Source organism: Trichophyton rubrum (assembly GCF_000151425.1).
Source record: "Trichophyton rubrum CBS 118892 genomic scaffold supercont2.5, whole genome shotgun sequence".
Taxonomy (NCBI): Eukaryota; Fungi; Ascomycota; class Eurotiomycetes; order Onygenales; family Arthrodermataceae; genus Trichophyton; species Trichophyton rubrum.
This window is the reverse complement of record NW_003456424.1, coordinates 1356912-1377599: the sequence shown is the minus strand read 5'-3', so window position 1 is coordinate 1377599 and position 20688 is coordinate 1356912. Positions and strand designations below refer to the sequence as shown.

Sequence of the window (20688 nt, the reverse complement as noted above, 5' to 3'; positions counted from 1 at the left end):
TATGCGTGGTCAGCGTGATCTGTCAACGGTGTGCTCTCGACCCGGACTTCATGCTGGTAGCAGAAGTTCGTGCCGGGACCGAGCTCGAAGTCGCCTCCATCAATGCCCTAGAAAACGGACCGTTAGTTAGTTGCTCGGAAGTGCAAGGGACATAAGATCCAGACGAAAAAGAGCTTCAACTTACGTTGAGACGCCAGACAATCTTGCCTTCCTTGGAGATAAGGAAGATGTTGCAAGAGTATCGAGATGAGACGATATAAGAATCCCCGGACTTGTAGACGGAGTTAACGTGGATGTAATTCCATGGGTCCTTGGATGAAGTTCCAGCTCCCTCAAGTGGCTTCAGGGAGAAGGTGACCGGGATCTCATCGAGGTGTTCGGCCGCACTCCAACGGAAGAGAACGTCATTAGTCTTGATGTCCATTTCCAAAAAGCCTCCATCGACAACCCAGCCCTTCTCTGGCCCACCAACAGCTCGCAGATCTGCCTCAGTGACATTGACAACTGTCACGACGATGGTTCCTTGGTCTGTGATCTGGCCTTCGTGATTGTCCATGTATGATGGGAACGTCTTGGGCTCGTATATCGTCTTGTAATATTCGTTATCGCCGCCGGGCAGAATTACCTCGTGGATCTTCTCATACGAGCTGTCGAAGATGCTCATAGATCCCAAACCGAATCCAGTCTCGTTCGCAAATCCGAACCAGCTGACCATCACTGGCTTCCCGTCAAGAAGTTGAGGCTTGAAGCCATATGTGCTCGCGTCTTCGGGTCCCTTCCACACAACCTGGCCATTGTCGTCAAAGATAGCTGGATGTCCAATCTTTCGTGCCTTATCTCTAGGACTAAAGAAGATATAGCCCGGCTCTGTTTGGCCTTTCTTCGTCACATTGAAAAATGGTGTCTGGATATCTGTGCTCTGGAATGTCTGCACCGGCCAGAGGTTTTCAGGAGGCGACTGTGCAGATACAGATGCTGCACCAAGGCAGGTGGTCAGCAGAGTAGCCAGGCAGGAGCTGCTTAGGGTTTTAAGGCGTAGCATCTTGAGTCTTTTCTTCTTTTCTCAAGTTCTCCCAACGGCCACAGATTCGACTGCAGTTCTTTCTCTCCAGGATAATTACACAGTAGGCCAGGAGAACAGCAGGGTATATATATATGTATGCCTACACAATGGTGGAATGGCACCCTGCCTGTATTTAAGGCATAATACGGAGTATTATTCAAGTTTCTTCCCTTATTTTCGTGGAATGCCGAGTTAGAGCGTCGATCAGTTTGAGGTTCATCACTGCTGGAGCCCTACCCCGGCCGAGAGCTCTGAACGGGTCGATCCCGGCCTCTACGATTCCTCATATCAAACCCCGGTCTTGCAAGGTATTGTGGCAGAAGGCGGCGATCACAATACTAGAGGCGCCGTTTACACTGTTTGCTCATCCGACTTCAAACATGCCCGGAGCCACCTTCATCAACCTCTAATTAACGGAGAGCTGGCTCCAAGACACTCAAAACGAGAGATTGTCCAGCCTGCCGTGTTCATCGGTTCGTTATAATAACAACACTGACGTTGACGTACGCACACTATAACACCCCCAAGGGTATATATCAACTGCAGGATCTATATATATTTGAACAGCACTCCCCTGTCCCGAAGACAGCCAAGCTTCCCGCCATTAACCTCGCCTGCATGTAACCCAGGCATGACAGGCCCGATACGTGGCTTTGTGCTTCTTCTCAAGCCACCCTCGTATCACCGACTGACAGGCACACCCGCTCCTCTTCTAATTGACTCCCAACTGACAGATAGAAGCCCCAGGGAGCACCGCTTCTCCATTACACACTCCGCCGTATAAAAGAATCTGTTTGTCCCCCCAGTTCGGCCAAGTAGTTCTGTCGTCATCTTGGTTTTCGGTACTCGGAATTCCGATGGCAAGTGCTCCATAACTAAAGTGCCCGGGACGATTAGCCAGCACTTCTCCTCGAGTGTTGGCGGGCTTTGCAACATCGTATTCAACAGAGCCGAGCAAGCCAAAGACCGTAATCAAGTGAATGTCTGTCAGCAATGGCCTTCAATGGGATACTTCTGATATCCGAGGTGTACCTTTGCTGTCTCCATGGTTATCCTGTGGCAATGTGATGTCCGTGTGTAGTAAATACCCAGATACCGGACATGCAGCATTATCAGCTACAGTATACTTCCAACGCAGCATATTCCTCTATTCGGTCTTGCGGTGAATACCTTGCAATCATCTGCCTCAACCATTAGTACAAATATACTATGGTGTCTAGGATCGATCGTTCAGCGTCCAGCTTTGTGCTTCTTAGCGGGTATCTGACTACATCACCAAACGATCCTACGGAAAGATAATGGAAACGATATGCCATTCTGCTAAAAGGGTGAACATATATTCAAATCAGCCAAGGAATAACGAGACCATTGGGTCTAATGCAAAGCGTCAAATCCAAATGGCGATATATCAACAGATCACAATACGGGCCTTAAGTCTATGTTTGGAATGAGTACGCGGAGAGGTCACTGTCAAAACATAATTTCATCGTGCCTAATTGGTTGATTGATTATTCTAATTAATGATTAGTTTACTGGATGGATTTTACACTCTAGGGTTTGATACGAATATATTTCTATCCGATCTAACTTGCAGCTCTAGGTAACGTCTAACATGTATCATTGACTGTCCGTGTACCGTGGCTCTAGATTACCTACGATCTTAATATCCTTTATGATTTAACTTCCAACCGTCACAAGGAACGCTGACCTGGCTAGATGTTACCTTTTTATATCATCTTCCCGGCTCTACATCTCATTGTCGTCTCAGCTTTCTATGCTGAACTTCCCAGAAGTACAGTTATCATCCATCGAACTTCTATCACTCGAAAACTTCCTCACAGGTCCAGATCATGGACGACGTTCGTCATCCATCGTGTCTTTTAAGCTATGAACGGTTCCTATTGTTTCCTCCTATACCAACTACAACGCATATCACTATAAAACTACGCTATCATTTTCTCACAGTTAAAGGCAGTGTTGAAGTCTACTAAAGAGGTAGTGGTAGGACAAACTGCTGCGGACGGAGGTACCACGATCCACTGTTCATATAGGCGTCGATGGCAACCGAAAGTCCTGCTTAGTATGACTGAGGACATATATATCTCAGCTTAATTCATCATTGTAATATAAGGGTAGAATTGGATTTTTTATGAATTATAGTCCAAGATGATAGTTTTATACATTCTATCAATATGTACAGTTGTGGGTATAATGCAGATTTACTCGTTAGGAAAGTCTTCGTGTAGCCACGGATCACTGAGCAGTTCTTTTGCGGTACTGCGCTCCTCTGGTCTCTATTTAATCATCGCTGCACAAAGTTGATGAATCTTCTCTTCCATTCTCCACTCATATTGCAGATCGTATTTTGGAAAGTGAAGTCCTCCGGGATCAATGATGGATTTTGCAGAGTCCCTATTGTATGTCTTAGGTTGTGATCAATCATGTTGGCATTGGACAAGCACTTACCATCTGACTTGTAAAACATTGATGTCCGCTTGCCCTTGTCAAGTAGGTCTTTTGGCGGAGGACCTAGGAGTGCAGTTATCAACGCGAGGTGTTGTTCATCATAATACTCCTCAACATGTAGAGGGTCGACATCTTGGAAAAGGGTTCTGCCTTCAAGGAAATCCCACAGCTTTGTCAATTAGCTCAAACGTTAGAAAAACGGGACTGCGAGAGATCAACACACCATGACTCCTAAGCTCCAGATATCAGCACTATAGCTGTATCCTTTATCTAGCACAACCTCAGGCGCCCGGTATACCTCTGCCTGGATACACCCATCATGGTTAACAGGACCATCGCCACGCACTGCTAAGTCAAAATCCAAAATTTCAATAAGTCCGGTAATTCTCTTTAATGGACCCAAATTTCCTGCGAGAGCGATATATGATGCGCCCATCCTCGTTATGCTTCTGAGGCAACGGGTTATTATATTCTTCTTTGGCAGAGAGGGAAAGAAGAGTAGTATCTTCCAACTTCACCATGATATTATCCGGTTTGAGGTTTGAGTCTTGGTTTAGTAAATTTCTCGAGCTATACATCTAGCGAAATGCCTACCAGTGTGAATAATATGGCATTCGGAGTGTAAATAGTCGAGTGCTTGGAGAATTATCTGGAGCACTATTCTGAATATCTCCGGGGGCATCACACCATCTTCCCATCTTCTACAGTAGCGCCCAAGGCTTTCCCGTAGCGGCTCAAAAACAAGACAAGCGTGAGGTTTCTTCGAAGTAGGATTTTGGACAAGAAATGTGTCAAGTAGATGACGAGTGAAGTGCCAGCCTATATGTCGGGGATTCGCTGTCGAAATATGACGAAGGATGTTTATTTCAGAGTCCCCGGAAAATTTACGGGTATCATGATTGGAATTTATCTTCACTGCCACATACTTTTCCTCGAGCCAACGCCATCTAGGAGGAGTTAGTATGTTTAGATTAAATGCTAAGGTTGTCGGGGCCACACCGGTGAAGGTCTTTAGCAAGCCAAACAGTCGCTCTACTACCATGGCCCAACTTATTCACTAATTGGTAACGATTGTGGAGAACCTCTCCTAGTCGTGCTGGGTAAAAGTATAATGGGTCATAATATGGTGAATTTTTTTCTTCAACTGGTTGGCTTAAGTCCAACTTTGGGGCGATAGCTGTCGGGTGAGGCCAGGCGGGTTGTCGAAGAAGCTTAAGAGGGTTAAATACTAAGCTGAGAGGTCGACGCATGGTATTCATTGAGAAGCATATCTTCGTTCAGGTGGCTTTCGAACAAGATAGTATATTGACGTTGGTTGTACTCCGTACTGCGATTGGTAAAGCCCTGGATTTTCGTCAAATTAAGTCTTTAAACTAACTAATTAACTGGTTAACTGGTTAACGAATTAGCGGCTTGGTGCACTTGGCTATTTTTAGAGTAGTTCAGGGGATGATAAATGTAAGTTGACAAGCTGTTTAGTTGACCTACTGGCGAACTTGATAGCCAGCCAACTCAGCGATAATTACCAGTAAACATGCTCACGTTGACAACATCTGTAACATGTTCGGGGGTGGCTATATTCAGGAGCTAATCAGGAAACTGTTATCCTTCTCCCGACCTTTGCATGATACTGGATTCGTTCACTCGAAGGAGTTATGCAGCGAATCACAGGGATAGATCTCTTACTTTGCTGTCGTTTTCATGAGTTCATAAAGAGGAGCAGATTGATAACCCCTGGGAAAGTGATCGTTGATATGTGATTGAATATTTGGATCTGAAACTGAATTTGCGTCATTATGATTGGAATCTAAAGCAGTTGCTCGCCATACGAATGCCTCACCTCTCAAGCCTCATCCATAAGTTAGTTGGCCAAGTCGAACTTCAATTATATATTGGTGCAGTAAAGGTCTAACAACAATATTGATAAACACTTGCAGCTATTATCTCATTCTAATTTCTGACGCCTTGAACTGGCACTGATGAGAGTACAACTTGTTCTCCCTGGAAATCCCAAACCCAGATTTTAACTTTTATACCCGACTTAAGGTTGCGACCGGGCCGGCCTTTTCTTGGCGCTATGCCATTGGAACTTTAAACGTGTCATCTGAATAACACGTGACTGTATGTTTTCCATTCTACCAGAGGCCAACAAACGACAGAACAGGAACAACTTCGTATCTTGCCTTGTAACGTCTGAGGCGCATCGGCGAAATTTCAGCCTGTCATACTAAGGTCGAGGGGGTTTTTCACACTCTTTATCCTGCTACATTCTGGTTTGAAGCGAAGGCCGAACATACTGTGATTCTATTTATGGTTTGCTCGTCTCTGGTGCCTTAAGGGATGATCATCGTATTGCAGACCCTTAGTTTAAGGCTGAGCACGCCTCATCCTTCATGTGTAGTCTCTCTTTCTTTATTTCATGATAATCTATTTCAATAAATTCTACTGGCCATTTATGCCGCATTTTCCACACAATTCCCTTTATTCGATGAAACCGGATATCAGTTGGTTTAAAGCTATTTACAGCATCTGGTGCCAACGGCTTTGAAATGCAAGTGCCGCCGTCAAGCTTGGGCTCTCCGACATGGTAGCACGAGTCGGCTTATACCCACCATTCCATAACCCTGGACTTGATATCCTCAGCTTCTGTGTAAGGCTTAATAGGGATATTTGGCCTTTTATTTGCCTATCTCCATTGGCCCCTTTACCACCAACGTCAGCATGTTATGGGAATTCATTCCTTCTTAAGCAAATTCTTGCGGCCCTCGAAGCCAAGTATCTGCATAATGGGACAGATTCTGCGCGGCAGATCCTGTCTTTAGCATCCTATAGTTGGGGTTGTCGTCTTCCTTAGCATATTGGTGTACTACATCGCTGCAGACTGGTCCGAGCCATGACATGTGTGCCTGTTTCAAACGAGCACCATATCTACTTTTCATCCCCCACAGAAGACGAAACCATTCTGGTATTTGGAGTCTCTTCAAATTTTGGTCGAGCGCATGTTTCAGACACCTTTCTGCGTATGGGTCTTCCCCCTCATGGCTTATATTTTCCTTGTTGGCAGCAAGAAGATCTGTACTTCACTGCCTCATATACCTCTAAATATACTGAAAGGAACTCTTTTCTAGTAACAATCACCACTTACTAGCAAATGAAGAAGGTAGCCAGAGCCCTGATATATATGTAATTGTTCGCATCTGGGCTTCCATCAAAGTCATTATCTATTTCCCTTCCTTCCTTTTCCCCCTTCAGCCTCATCGTATGAGTCTGATGCTCTCTTATCTCTCTTATTTCCTTGATATCTCTATTTCCTATTGATAACGCGTGCTGGGTTCGCGTGCATATATACCCACTTATATCTCTCCGCACTCTTGTCTAGACTATAGGCTAAAATTCGTGACGCAAGACAGATTCTGTGCTTCCTTTTTTCTATATCCTGGCTCTACTTCTCTTCTCTTTCTTCTACTTTGCTCCCTCTAAGCTTCAAACAAGTCTACTTTGCTCTCTGTGTTTTGTTCTTCGCGAGCTTGTTCTCATTTTCTTTTTGCTTCTCCTTTGTGTTTATTTCCATTAATCGCGGCCTTCTTCCTTGTCTCTGTATAATTTTGTTTTTACTGAAAATGGCACCGATTCTTGATCACTTAACGGCTCCCATCGCCCTTTCGGCGCGATCGTTTGGACTCGGTGGTCCAGCTTCTAGCATGGTTATCATCGATATTGTTATGACGAGCGTTGCAGTTGCTCTTGTGGTGAACCGCGTTATTGTTCGGCTGGTGACAAGCGAGAAGCTGGCATCGGATGACTTCGTTATTATAGGATCGTTGGTAAGTCTCCTCAGGCTTGTTTTCTAGATTCAAATTGCTGATTGAATACGTGTATATGTAGATCATTTGTGTTGCCATGAACGTTGTCAACGTTGTGGGTACGTTTCAGATCCAATGATATATGCATACCGCGTATCTAACCTCTGTATAGCTGTTAATCATGGCTATGGGCGACCTTCATTTGACGTGCCCGAGGATGACTTGAAAATAGCTCTTGAGGTCAGTTGCTGTTAATGACAGTGGCTTTATATACGTTTGGACTGACTCATATTTACCATTATAGTTATACTTTGCCCTGCAAATGCTTTATAGAGTGACTATAAACATGACGAAGCTTTCAATCCTGCTCTTATACCGCAAGATCTTTGATACCGAGAGGTTTCGATTCAAATTTATCTGCGACGTCCTATTCGTCTATATCATGCTTTACACGGTCGCCACCTTTATAGTCACGATTTTTCAGTGTGACCCGATCCCAAAAGCCTGGGCAAGATATTTACCAGGGACTTGTGTCAATCTTACTGCTTTCTGGTATGCAAACGCGGCATTGCACACCTTGACGGATGTCATAATCCTGCTTCTCCCAATTCCAGTCATTAAGGGGTTGAAGTTGCCCCGACGCCAAAAACTTGCATTGAATCTGGTATTCGCACTAGGGATATTGTATGTATTCCTATATCCTACCTTATGGTGAAAACCAAGGATAACTTGACTAACTCTCGCCGCTTTTCAGTGTCTGTGGGACTTCTATTGCACGTATGCTTACCCTTAATACGTCTTCTAAGGCGAGCGACGTGAATGAGGGAACGATACTTTCAACGTTATGGACAACCATCGAAGCCAACACAGCTATTATCTGTGCTTGCCTGCCAATGGTTCGGATTCCTCTGTCAAAGATTATTCCGTCCCTGTTCCCTACGTTTCAGTACAGTGACAGCATCTCCGACACTAGTAGTGAGGCTTCTACCACCAAATCTAATAGCCCATTTATTACTACATGGTGCTCACTACGAAATTCACGAAGCTCTTCTATATCTGAAACGCAGACGATGTTATCCAATTCTTACGGCCTCGCAAATATCATATTCCCTACTTGGGGATAGGACCATCAATTCTTACGGCGACAGGGTTCTCTTTGCCACTTCTCTTTTCTCTCTCGGCCTCCCTCCTTTTAGTTTTAACTATGATTACTCGACTTTCAAGGTTCCGTTCTTCAGGCTGGTTTTATTTGGTGAGGTGCATGTTTTACGATAGTTAATGCTCATGTTTCTCATGTTGGGCTTGTTTTGGCGTTTAGGGGAACAGTACGGGGATGAATGAGATGTACGATGATGATTCAACTGGCAGGAGTTATTGGAAGGTAGCGCTGTTTCAAGCCATGGTTTCAGAGTATGCGATACGATATGACACTGGTATAGGGGGTTAATATGCATGTTTTCTAAAATCATTCATCATGGTCTTTGCATTTTTTACCTTTGATTTTCTGCCTTTGCTTATCGCTTATCGTTTCTTGCTTATCAAGGTTATCAATCGCTGACTAAGCAGCCAAAATTCGCGACACAATTTCTTGCCTTTCGGGAGGATTGAGACTGATATTCAGCCAAACAGCAGCTGATTTTTCATCGCGCTCTCAGGATCATGGGCCCAAAAAAGGGCGGTGGAAATCGTGCTGGGCCCAAGAAATCCTCGAGCTCGCAGCCAGCAGAGATCTCCATATCGGATTTTGTTGCTGCGGGCGAGAAAAATGAAGCTAAGAAATCGAAAGCTGGAGCTAAGTCCAAAGGCAAAGATGCTGGAGGGGAGGCAACGAACAATCCAGAGGAGCCCAAAAAGCCCTCCGTGAGGGCTGTTATAGGCGGAGCATCATGGACAGGTAAATTGCCTGTTAACATGCTTTCGGAGCATTGTCAAAAGCAGAAGTGGGCAAAGCCTGAGTACACAATGGTAAGTTGTTATATATTGGATGCCTGCTATGTTTTATCATGATGATACTGACGGAATAGGCTAAAAACGCAGATGGTTTTCTGGCATATGTGACATTGAAAAAGGTTAACCCTAAAACGAACGACACAGTGACACTACCCCCATTCCGTTTGCCTCCCTCCCACAGGAAATTAGGCACACAACCGACAGCTGTGGAAGCCCGCCACTTTGCTGCTGCCTACACTCTGTTTCGAGTATGCAATATGCGGAATTTGCATATGATGATGCCTCCAACTTTTCGTGATTTATGGAAAGACCAGTTTGCCGCACTTAAGGCTGAAGATGTTAAACAGGGAAATGGCTGGATGTATGAAGCTGATCCTTTCACTACGTTCCAAGAAAGGAATAATGCCGTCGCTGAACTTACACGGCGGAAGGAACAAAAAGCGAAGGAACCAACTAAACAAAAAGAGGACCGTGTCCAGCTCGGGCTATCGTCCGGTGGGGGTAGCGGCAATGGGAATACAGGGGGCCGCTGGCTAAAGGCGCCCAGAATTGATATGGGTGACAAAGTGCGTGGGAGAGTTGAAGAACTGATTAGGAGGAGAGCTATCTGGAATCCGTATGGGATTGAAATATCTGAAACTGGAAGAAGAAACATGATGGATGAGTTTGTTAAGCTTGGCTTCCGAACCAGCCATGTTGAAGAAGCACTTTCAGAATGTAAAGATAGAGAGGAAGCTCTTGAATGGCTACTCATCCATATACCAGAAGATGACCTTCCTCCGTGGAGTTTACCTGAAGGGTATACCGCTGGCATAACGTTGGCAAGCAACGACCTTGCAAGAGAGTCTAAAATAAAACGACTATCTGCTGCTGGATACTCTGCAGATCTCTGCAGCTCAGTTCTTGATAAGTATGAAAACGATGAACGACTTGCGGCGGAAGCTCTGCAACATTTGTTGATCTACAGTCGAGATCTTGATATTGAATCTGACACTCCTGTCAACGATAATGCTATTTGGGAGGAAGAGCATCAAACGTTAGAGGCTATTTTTGATACCAAATATGAAAGGCTATCTAAACACGCATGCCAAATCATGTCAGAAAATGGGACTTTACCATCTATTACATACTCTTTCTGGAATCCAGCGAGAGCTGTTTACCCTGAAAGCCCTCCTGTTGTGGCCATTGTCACAAAGGAAATACCTGCATATATCCGACTGAGTGCTACGCGACAAGCAATACAGCATGCCCTGGCCGATCTTAGGGGGGAGCCAATGTTATTTAACATAATTGACTGGCTGAATGAGAACCTACCTTGCATTTTGGAGAATCCTGGGAAGTTACGAAGCATTTCTGTGGAGGCCGGTGACAATTTGAATGGCGAAAAAGATTTACCTCGTACCTCTAATCCAGGATCAAAGTCAAAGTTGGCTAGAGGAATGGCATCTCGGCCTAAGGGCCCTGCTAGTAATGACATCCGGCGTAGCTGGGAGGCCAAACAGACTACACCTGAGCAGCAGAAGATGCTCAAAGCAAGACAAGCTCTGCCAGCGTGGGATATCCAAGATGTAATTCTGGACGAAATTCACTCACACCAGGTCACAATTATCTCCGGTGAGACTGGTAGTGGAAAAAGTACTCAATGTGTCCAGTTTATATTGGATGATTTGATACGGCGAGACCTTGGTTCGTCAGCAAATATAGTTTGCACACAACCACGAAGAATTTCTGCCCTGGGTCTTGCCGATCGCGTTAGCGCAGAGCGATGTTCAAGCGTCGGTGATGATGTTGGTTACATTATTCGAGGAGATTCAAAATCAAAACCAGGTGTAACTAAGATTACATTTATGACCACCGGTGTCCTGCTACGACGTCTGCAAACGGCCGGCGAAAGTGTTGTTGAAGCTTTAGCCGATATCAGCCATGTGGTTCTTGACGAGGTCCATGAGAGAGGTCTGGATACCGATTTTCTCCTTGCCGTACTGAGAGAAGCTTTGAGAATCCGAAAAGACCTGAAATTGATCCTGATGAGTGCCACTCTGGACGCCAATATGTTCATCAACTATTTCGGTGGGGATAAGCAGGTTGGAAGAGTCAATATCCCGGGTAGGACGTTCCCTGTTGAGGATATATACCTGGATGATGTGCTCCGAAGCACCGGCTTCGACTCAAACACGCCATATGAAGTCTCTGACGAAAGCGAACAATCGCTGGGCAAAACTATCCAGAAGCTGGGCAGTGGAATAAACTATGATCTTATATCCAGCACTGTTCAACACATTGATTCTCAGCTCGAAAATGAGCCGGGTGGCATCTTGATCTTCCTACCAGGAACAATGGAAATAGACAGATGTTTGTCTTCCATGAAGCATTTACATTTTGCCCACTTACTTCCTCTGCATGCTTCACTACTTCCAAATGAGCAGAAACGAGTCTTCAATCCACCGCCGCCTGGAAAGAGAAAAGTGATTGCGGCCACAAATGTTGCGGAAACATCCATTACGATCGAGGATATAGTGGCTGTTATAGATACTGGCCGAGTCAAGGAGACCCGATATAACCCAGTCGACAACATAGTACGGCTGGAAGAAACATGGGCCTCCCAAGCAGCTTGCAAGCAACGTCGAGGCCGAGCTGGACGTGTCCGCAACGGTACCTGCTTTAAACTGTACACTCGAAATGCCGAGAAGAATATGGCGTCCCGACCTGAGCCGGAAATCCGGCGTGTTCCCCTTGAGCAACTTTGCCTTTCTGTAAAGGCGATGAGAGGGATTCAAAATGTACCTGACTTCCTTGCAAACACTCTCACACCTCCAGACAATGTTGCTGTCGGTGGAGCCTTGCATATGCTCCATCGCATGGGGGCTCTTGATAATGATCAGCTAACTGCCCTTGGACGCTATTTATCCATAATTCCAGCAGATTTGCGGTGTGCCAAGTTAATGGTTTACGGTGTGATTTTTGGATGCATAGAGGCATGCTTGACCATCGCTGCTATTTTGACAGTTAAGAGCCCATTTGCAAGTCCAAGGGAAGCCCGCGAGGAAGCCAAAGAGGCTCGAAGTTCGTTTTCCAATGGAGATGGAGATCTTCTAACAGATCTCGCTGCATACCAGCAATGGGCGGACAAGATCCGTGAGCAAGGTCATCGGAAAGCTCAGGTATGGTGCCGGGATAAGTTTCTACTTCCACAGACACTGCAGGATATCTCCTCCAACCGGGCTCAGCTCCTTGGGTCTCTAAAAGATGCAGCGCTTCTGCCAGTCGATTACAAGGATCCCGATTGTGAAAGCCGATGGAATCGTCACAACAAGAACACCCGTTTAATTCGCGCCCTGATATCAGGTGCTTTTAACCCCCAGATTGCGTCGATATCCTTCCCCGAGAAGAAATTCGCTTCATCGATGACTGGAACCATCGAGCTCGACCCCGAGGCTCGCACGATCAAATACTTTAACCAGGAGAATGGCAGAGTATTTGTGCATCCCAGCTCTATCTTGTTTGAAGCCCAGGTATTTTCTGGGTCTGCACAATACGTGAGTTATTTCACCAAAATGGCAACAAGTAAAGTCTTCATACGAGACGTCACGCGTGAGTATATGTCTTACTCCCATGCTCTTATAGTGTACAGGTAATTAATCTTTTGACAGCATTTAATTCTTATGGCCTTCTGTTATTCACCGGGCAAGTGACACTAGACACTCTAGGTAGAGGTGTGCTAGTCGACGAATGGCTCCGGCTCCGAGGTTGGGCTCGAATCGGAGTCCTGATTTCTCGGCTGAGAATGATGCTTGATGAAGTGTTGAGGCGAAAGGTTGATAATCCTGGCCTCAATGTGGAGGAGGACGAAGTGATTGATGTCGTCCGCCACCTCGTCCTACTTAATGGGCAAGATTTATAAATAAGCCTATTACTATCCCGTATTCTTCGTTACTATTATTTTGTTGGATAAGTGCTATTGGTTTGCAGATAAAACAATTTCCGCAGTATATAAAAAGGGAATAGATTTGAGGTGAATTTCATATAGTGTCATGATGCTCATAGCACTGCGACGAATTACCACGGAGAAATGCTAGCCTAGATACTGGAAGATAAGATAATATACATTTGCATAATGGTTTAGCATATATGAAAGCTGAATAATGCGGAACAGCTGAAAGTACATTACTGGAAAGATAGCTTTTGTTGTATACGGATGTCATTCTTAGCCAGTCAATACCAGGTGTTCAAGGCTTTACATTTTAAAAGCAGCTAAAACATATGTTTCTATATCCAAGGAACTTTGAATTTGTTATCAAAACGGTGTCTAAGCTCGTTTCGCACGGCTTCCGCTAGACTTGACCTTTCGTGCTTCAGGTCTGTTGATGTGATGGGCTGGAATCCACTCAGTATCGTAAGTCTTTGTCGAAGGAGTTCCTTCGGTGGAAGCCGGATCTGTAGCGTCGACAGAAGAAGAAACGCCGGCTGACTTTCGGGCACGATCAGATCCCTTCCCACCCTTGCGCTTCTGAGGGAGGTAGGGTGCAATCCAGAGAGTGTAGAAGAAGTAGACAGAGCCTGCTGCGCAGGCCAGAAGGAAGAGATAGAGGAAGAGGCTGTCGAACAACCATATACGTTAGCAATTACAACGAGAAAGGTGCAGGATTATTACCCCGGGGACTGAAGGTGTTAGAAGCTTACACTTGAGGGTCAAAAATGCTGGTGTCCTGCTCTACAACACTAACAGTGCCGTTGTAAGCAGTGATCGGATGCATAATTCCTTTGCTATCGCTGATCACGGCAGCAAGGTTCAATGTCAAATCTTGAGGGTGCATGTCGTTGGTGAAGACATAAGGGAGAGTGATTTGATCTCCAGCGGGGATGTCCATGCCATATGGAGTTGCAGTAAGGTTTCGGACGTTAACGGGGAGCTTTCCTGGAGCTTCAATTGTCCAAAGGGATCCTCCAATAACGCTGACGGTTACGGTTTCAGGATCTGGGTTGGTAAATTGGAGAAGCGCCTCGGTGGGCTGGCCGTTGACAAGCTTGACCCCGAACACCTCGGCATTGGGGAATGTCGTTGATACTGTTACTCCCAGCTTGGGTACATTGGCTGGAGCCTCGGTGTTTTCCTCAGTCCCGGCCTAGCAATTATCGTTAGCTATTGGTCACATCTCTAGATTGCTTTTGGGGTTTAGATATCATACAGATCCCTGGCCATTGACGAAGACGGACTGGGCTGCGAGGAGCGCAAGAGAAAGAAAAGAGAGCTTGCCCATATTGACGGTAGATGCGCCAGGAAACGGCCACAACAGAGAAAAGGGAGACCGGCAAGAAGGAGAAGGAGGAGGAGGAGGAGAGGTGGTGAGCAGTTCGAGTTTCGGTGCGATGTTTGGTCTTGTGGCTTTTTACGCATTTTCTCCACGTATACAGAATCGCGATCGCTGAGTCAGCAAGCGCTTATCCGCGCGGCTTCAATAATCGCTAATGAATAAGTTAATTAGCGCGCTAATCTCTTATTTGAAACAGGAAGAAGCAAGCGCTTACAGACGAGTCCGCGAGCATCGTTCTTTATACCACCAGCTGCTGCGGCTTCTGTTTCTTTATCTAGCTATTTCTGGAGGGCCAGATATATTTCCCTTGTCCCGCTCGATATCACAATTCCTTTCCCGTCTTTCATATTTTTTGTAAGTGTCCGAAGATGGCTTCTGTATCCGCCCAAGCTCAGGAGTTCTTCAACCGGTACGAGCAATTGAAGGCTATCGAACAGACCAAGAATCTTTTGATAGAGGTTAGTAGTAGTTTTTCTCGAATCCTAGCCAAAAAAATTGCCCAATTCCTCCCTCAATTCTGAATATTATGTTGTAAATTTTAACTCAGCTGTCCTGCAGGATCTACTTAGTAGAATTACAGAGCTTGAAGATGCCTATCAGCGAGAACGGTTAGATCATGACAGAGAAACCAGATTTAATCGCGAAGTGCAGATGCATGAAATGGAGCTTATGGAACAGTTGACGAGATTTAAAACTGCTATGGTATACCTCTCTTTAAGCCTATATGTCTTGAATCCAAAGCTAAGATAGTTCTCAATAGGACCAAGAACCCTTTGTAATCGCACTTCTAGATGGCGATGGCATGATATTTCGAGACTCTTTAGTTCAGCAAGGAGAAAAAGGAGGAAAAGACGCCGCGAATCAACTATGGTTAGCTATACGTGACTACACATCTGAGACCTTCACCAACATTCATTCGCCGAAGATCGTTGCGAGAATATACGCAAATGTGCGAGGTTTAGGGGAAACTCTCTTTAAAGCTGGGATTATTGATAAGCTTTCTGTCTTTGAGGACTTCGTTCGTGGATTTAATGGAGGCAGATTGCTCTTCGATTTTGTCGACGTTGGGAGCGGTAAGGATAGAGCAGATGATAAACTTGCAGGCAAGTTATCCAGCTTCTCACATTACCATCATGGTTATATTACTCGAAGCAACAAACTAATAAGCTTCTCTCACAACAATAGAAACTCTAAAACTGAATTTGTACAATTGCCATTGCCAACAAATATTTTTGGGTTGCTCCCACGATAACGGTTACGCACGCCTCCTTGAAGATAATCTAGCCGATATAGAACTCACAAGAAGAATAACTCTCTTGGAGGGATTCCCCTTTGAGAGGGAGCTTGCCTCGCTCATAGGCTCGTATAGAGTGACGAAGTTTGAGACCTTATTCCGGGAATCCAAAATAACTCCCTTATCAAATCATACTTGGGAAAACGCCGTCACCACCTCAAATTCATATTCATCATCAAATATTGGACACCCCAATTCTCGGGCCGTGAGCAGAACTCCCTCGAATTCCAACGGAACAGCAGCCACCACTTCTGCTGCCTCTGCTACTTCGGGCAGCAGCAGTACCACACCAGCGACGTGGGCATCTACTATTGCAGCCAGTGCAAGTACAACATTCAAAGATTTAACACCATCCAAACCAAGTACCCCGTCTCCGCCGGTTATTGAGCGCAACAAGTATGGACAAAGAGTCGATCGGATAGATTTTAAAGCCGCACCAAAAGACGAATTAAATCGTGTGAAGAAGTTGAAGCTATGCAACTTATTTTTTCTTCTAGGCGACTGTCCCAACCCGAATTGCTATCATACCCATGACTATAAACTTGGCAAACAGGAGCGAATGGTGCTGCAGGTAGTGGCTAGAATGACACCCTGCCATTTCGGTACCGAATGTGACGATGCTACCTGTATTTACGGTCACCGCTGTCCTCTCAGCGAGGCTGGAAAGAAAGATTGCTACTGGGGATCAAATTGCCGATTTGATGCTGACGCCCATGGAATTGATACCAATATTGTTAAGCTTACCAAAGTTTGATTGGGGTCGCTATGTGTTCCTGTTCTCTCCATTAAATCTCGAATATCCTCCTATTTGTTTTTTAAGCAAGTTACTTAGTTCTGTCCGATGTGATTGCTCGGGGGACTTCCATTCGTTTCTTGTGTACCTTTATGGGTGAGGTTATTTGAATTCGGTCTTTTTATTTCTATATGCAGTTTTACTCCCACATAGTCAAACAGGACCTTTAATTATAACAATATCAGGCAGTTAAAACAGAATTGGCCTTTGAGCTTTCTAACAAACGAATAGATGAAACAAAATATAATTAAATAAATTAACAAAGGGCACATAGAAAAAGGTTCCGGGTACTGTTGATGGGCCCCTGAAAATGATTGCTGCAAATGAAAGACAACGCACAGACATGCAAAGGGGGGGGGGGGGGGGGGGGGGGGTATATTTATAACCAAGACAAAGCAGAAAACTCGCTAAATAAAGAATGGCCAGCACAGAAGGATCAGGAAATGGCAGTTTGGAACATCTGAAAACGTCTTTCCCACCCTAGGGAAATAGGGTCAGTCTCTTTGTTTCCGGTCTTGACACCGTACTCTTTAATGCAGCAAGTAAAAGGTTTTGTAGAGACGGTATCTGCTTTTCCGGAATAGAAGGCATCTATGTCAGCGCTTTTGCGCTCCTCCAAATCACCCCATAGAACAAATAGCTTCTCTCGGAGATTAACTAGTGCATCCGAGTTATCACGTAGGCTAGATATACAAGTTAGTGATAGGGTTAGTCAGGAGTAGAATATGGTATTAGCAATAACGTACTTAACAGCGTCCATCTGTAGCAGAAACTCTGCATCAGAGCCCCAGACAAAGAGCGGCATGCGCTCACGCGTCTGTCCTGAAGGGAGGGGAGGAATATTTGGACCGCCGTCTTCAACAAGGAGACAGAATCGCCACTCCCACCACCGACTGGCGTCAGGGTCACTGTTATCAGATACGTCGTCTGTATCGTCAGAGAGGAGGGCACAATCTCTATTATATAGGACAGAAAAATCTTCTAGGTTATGGGGGAAAAAGTCAACCACGCGGACAGAGGAGCGATAGCGGAAGTTTTGGAATGGTAGCTGGAATTCGACACCATCACAGCCCTTGAATGCATGGGTATCGGCGTCTAGAATGTCCCTGATCAATCGACAAGGGATGGCAGGGTTTGATGCGCGTACTGTTCCGTGGCCATTAGATTGTCCGACTGATAAGTATGTAGAAAGGTTTGCAAAATACATACTATGGGGGTTTAGCTCATCCCTTTTCGTCTGGACCAGACGAGGGAAATCTGGCTGGTCGGGGTCTTTCTTCTTCTTTCTCTTTTCCTCCTTTAGTTTCTCCCGTTTCTCCTGCTGCCTCTTCCTTTTCCTGTCCCTGACAGGGTCAGAGCCAGGCAGCTTTCGTGATTGATTATTTTCACTGAAGTCATTGGGAAGTTCTACGCGCATTTTTTTCCAATACTGCACTTTTCGTTTAACTAACTGCATGAAATACAGGTCAGTTTCCGTATCACTGATAATATGTACCTGTATTTTGTGAGGGTATTTCTGATCAGTATGCAAGGCGCCTTCCATCCGGCCAGAAATCTTGTCCGCCTTGATGCGCACGTTATAGAGAGTAACATAGTCCTTTTCCTTGACATGCTCTCGAGCGTATTCGGCGTGCGGAGTGAAGAGTGTTATATGGATAGTCATTCTCCCATAAGGGCCCGGCCATTGCCTGTCCTTGTCCTTTTTGATGTATTGATACGGGTAGTCATCATCGTCCATGTCGTTAGAGGGTTGGATATAATTAAAAAGATATTCATTGGAGGTATAATCAGTGACGTAAAGTATGAACCTGTCATCAGCTTCCCTAAACGTTTTGACAACCTCGCCGGTGATGTCTACAAATTTCGAAAATTTGGCATCCTTGAGTAGGCAGAACTTGCGGCTCGGAAGAGCGCCCTTTTCTTTCTGGCTTGGAGTTGGATTCGGGGTATGCTGCTTGCCATCGCCATCGTGCAGGCTCTGGGAGATATTTTGAGCAGAGATATCATTTTTCAGCAACCGTGACGCATACTCCCTCTCTTCTCTGGTTGGGTTAAAGCACCCAGGCTTCCTCTTGTTCGAGTTATCTCCTTTCCACAGAACCCAGGCAGCACTGTCTGCATCTGAAGACACGTACATACGGATACCTCTGACAATACTTGGCTGTTAGAAGGCATTAGCACGCTACCAAGAGTAATAACCCTAGAGAGATATATAGACTGATATAAATACCAACCTTGATATTCCGCAGCAAAATGACATCGCCTACATCAGGGTCCGGGAGATGATCCCTGTTATCATGAAAGTACTTTACCTTGAGGCCCCCCCATGGCCCAGAGGCAACGTCGCGGTCCTTGACCGTGAAGGTCGACATGTAAGACGAGCCTAACGTTCTGGTCGGACTGAGAGCATCCACAACGACGGCGATGATGCTGACAGCACCAGACACTCTTGACTGCGCCGTAGCCACGTCCTCGAAGCCGGGAGGCAGCCGGTCCATCGTCTCGTTCTCTCAATCTCCTGGAACCCCCCCCGTCGTTTGTACTGTTTGTAGCTGTGTTGTAGCTGCTGGCTTAACTCAGGCTCAACCGTGGTCGAGACGCAGCCGAGCAGCCATTCAGACGTTATTCCAGCTCGTCTAAAGCCCTAGCGGCGTCCCCATCGGTGCACTCGCTGTATCGTCTCCGTCTCCAGTCTCTATCCGCCGTCTATCCTGCCCACAGACGTTGTTTGCCGCCTGGTGAAGTCGTTGATTAACCTGGTCTTAGTAGTTAAACTTGGGTGGTGAACTAGTTAAAAGTTAACTTAAGGGAGAGAGCTGTGAAAGCCAAGCCGAAGCCCACCGAAGAAGAAAAACACCCAAAAAGAAAAAAAAAAAACACCACCACCACCACCACATCTTCTTCTTCCACTCGTCTTCTTTCTTCCTCCTCCCTTCGCTTCACAACGCCCAACGTCTCCTGTCGACCGTCTTGCTCTCCGCGCCGTCTCGTCTCCCGCCAGGCTGTTCGTCTCTCCTACGCTCGTCGCTCTCTGGTCTTTTATTCTAGCAGCTGACTCGCGATCCAGGCCAGAAAAAAAGCACACATCTGTGACAGGGACAGCCCCTCACTAATAAACAACCCGCAAGAACCAGCCGTGGAATAGATAAACGGCATCGAAGCGACCACCATCATGGCTGAACGCTACATCCCCGAGCATCGTCGTACCCAGTTCAAGGCGAAGGGCACATTCAAGCAGGATGAGCTCCGTCGTCGCCGCGAGGAGCAGCAGGTCGAGATCCGCAAGCAGAAGAGAGAAGAGAATCTCGCCAAACGAAGAGGTATTGGCGCCGGGATAGGAGCCAGTGATGGCGGCATGCTCGCAGACAGTGACGATGAAGCTGGTCCCATCGAAACTGAGGTATGTCTGCTCTGTTTTCATCACTCCGTTGAACGTGTTTTCTTAGAGGCGTTAAACTCCCATCTACACCCCTGACATACCTTTTTGCCTTTTCTTTTTCTTTTTCTTTTTTTTTTTTATACATCATGGAGGGCTATACCACGATGTTATTATTATTCTTATCAGTTATCATTATTGTTCATACACTATGAGGCTGGAACTGAACTCTTACTGACATATACCAGTTGGATGCAGAGCTCCCAGAGATGGTCAAGGGCGTGTTTTCAGACCAGATCGAACTGCAGATTCAGTCCACCACCAAGTTTAGAAAACTCCTCTCCAAGGAGAGAAACCCCCCAATTGAACGTGTTATCGAGACCGGTGTTGTTAGCCGTTTCGTCGAGTTCCTACGATCTCCCCACACTTTGGTCCAGTTTGAAGCCGCCTGGGCCCTGACCAACATCGCTTCTGGATCCGCGCAGCAGACTCAGGTCGTTATCGAAGCCGGAGCCGTGCCGATATTCGTTGAACTCCTCAGCAGCCACGAACCTGATGTACGGGAGCAGGCCGTCTGGGCCCTCGGAAATATCGCTGGTGACAGCCCACAGTGCCGCGACTTTGTGCTTGG

General features: G+C 45.9%; 9 protein-coding genes across 10 annotated transcripts; 4 read left to right on the top strand and 5 right to left on the bottom strand.

Moving 5' to 3' along the window:
* Positions 1-74: 74 nt before the first annotated feature.
* Positions 75-1684, bottom strand: TERG_05268 (uncharacterized protein). The gene has a single exon (XM_047748400.1). It carries the CDS (start codon positions 1040-1042, stop codon positions 176-178), a length of 867 nt encoding a protein of 288 aa, XP_047604382.1. The 5' UTR covers positions 1043-1684; the 3' UTR covers positions 75-175.
* Positions 1685-3365: 1681 nt separating this feature from the next.
* Positions 3366-3965, bottom strand: TERG_12260 (uncharacterized protein; the record flags this gene model as incomplete). Its single annotated transcript, XM_003234626.2, has 3 exons — positions 3366-3475; positions 3530-3698; positions 3753-3965. 3 exons carry the CDS (start codon positions 3963-3965, stop codon positions 3366-3368), a joined length of 492 nt encoding a protein of 163 aa, XP_003234674.2.
* A 117-nt stretch (positions 3966-4082) lies between these two features.
* Positions 4083-4571, bottom strand: TERG_12259 (uncharacterized protein; the record flags this gene model as incomplete). The annotated part of the gene is made up of 1 exon (XM_047751244.1): positions 4083-4571. The coding sequence occupies one exon, from the start codon at positions 4569-4571 to the stop codon at positions 4083-4085; it is 489 nt and encodes a 162-aa protein (XP_047606554.1).
* A 2578-nt stretch (positions 4572-7149) lies between these two features.
* Positions 7150-8456, top strand: TERG_05266 (uncharacterized protein; the record flags this gene model as incomplete). The annotated part of the gene is made up of 5 exons (XM_003234625.1): positions 7150-7353; positions 7415-7451; positions 7505-7572; positions 7637-8016; positions 8087-8456. 5 exons carry the CDS (start codon positions 7150-7152, stop codon positions 8454-8456), a joined length of 1059 nt encoding a protein of 352 aa, XP_003234673.1.
* Positions 8457-8991: 535 nt separating this feature from the next.
* TERG_05265 (uncharacterized protein) lies at positions 8992-13183 on the top strand (the record flags this gene model as incomplete). Its single annotated transcript, XM_003234624.1, has 3 exons — positions 8992-9297; positions 9357-12873; positions 12933-13183. 3 exons carry the CDS (start codon positions 8992-8994, stop codon positions 13181-13183), a joined length of 4074 nt encoding a protein of 1357 aa, XP_003234672.1.
* Positions 13184-13588: 405 nt separating this feature from the next.
* Positions 13589-14540, bottom strand: TERG_05264 (uncharacterized protein; the record flags this gene model as incomplete). Its single annotated transcript, XM_003234623.1, has 3 exons — positions 13589-13877; positions 13963-14405; positions 14469-14540. The coding sequence occupies 3 exons, from the start codon at positions 14538-14540 to the stop codon at positions 13589-13591; spliced, it is 804 nt and encodes a 267-aa protein (XP_003234671.1).
* Positions 14541-14811: 271 nt separating this feature from the next.
* Positions 14812-16642, top strand: TERG_05263 (uncharacterized protein; the record flags this gene model as incomplete). 2 transcript variants are annotated; one of them, XM_003234622.2, is made up of 4 exons in its annotated part: positions 14812-15052; positions 15153-15296; positions 15355-15730; positions 15780-16642. In XM_003234622.2, the coding sequence occupies exons 1-4, from the start codon at positions 14963-14965 to the stop codon at positions 16640-16642; spliced, it is 1473 nt and encodes a 490-aa protein (XP_003234670.1). In that variant the 5' UTR covers positions 14812-14962. The 2 variants fall into 2 exon arrangements, with proteins under 2 accessions (XP_003234670.1, XP_047606553.1); XM_047749955.1 differs by having other exon boundaries at positions 14812-15296.
* Positions 16643-17048: 406 nt separating this feature from the next.
* TERG_05262 (uncharacterized protein) lies at positions 17049-19179 on the bottom strand (the record flags this gene model as incomplete). The annotated part of the gene is made up of 2 exons (XM_047748399.1): positions 17049-18842; positions 18916-19179. 2 exons carry the CDS (start codon positions 19177-19179, stop codon positions 17394-17396), a joined length of 1713 nt encoding a protein of 570 aa, XP_047604381.1. The 3' UTR covers positions 17049-17393.
* Positions 19180-19853: 674 nt separating this feature from the next.
* Positions 19854-20516, top strand: TERG_05261 (uncharacterized protein; the record flags this gene model as incomplete). The annotated part of the gene is made up of 3 exons (XM_047748398.1): positions 19854-20081; positions 20306-20463; positions 20495-20516. 3 exons carry the CDS (start codon positions 19854-19856, stop codon positions 20514-20516), a joined length of 408 nt encoding a protein of 135 aa, XP_047604380.1.
* Positions 20517-20688: the final 172 nt, after the last annotated feature.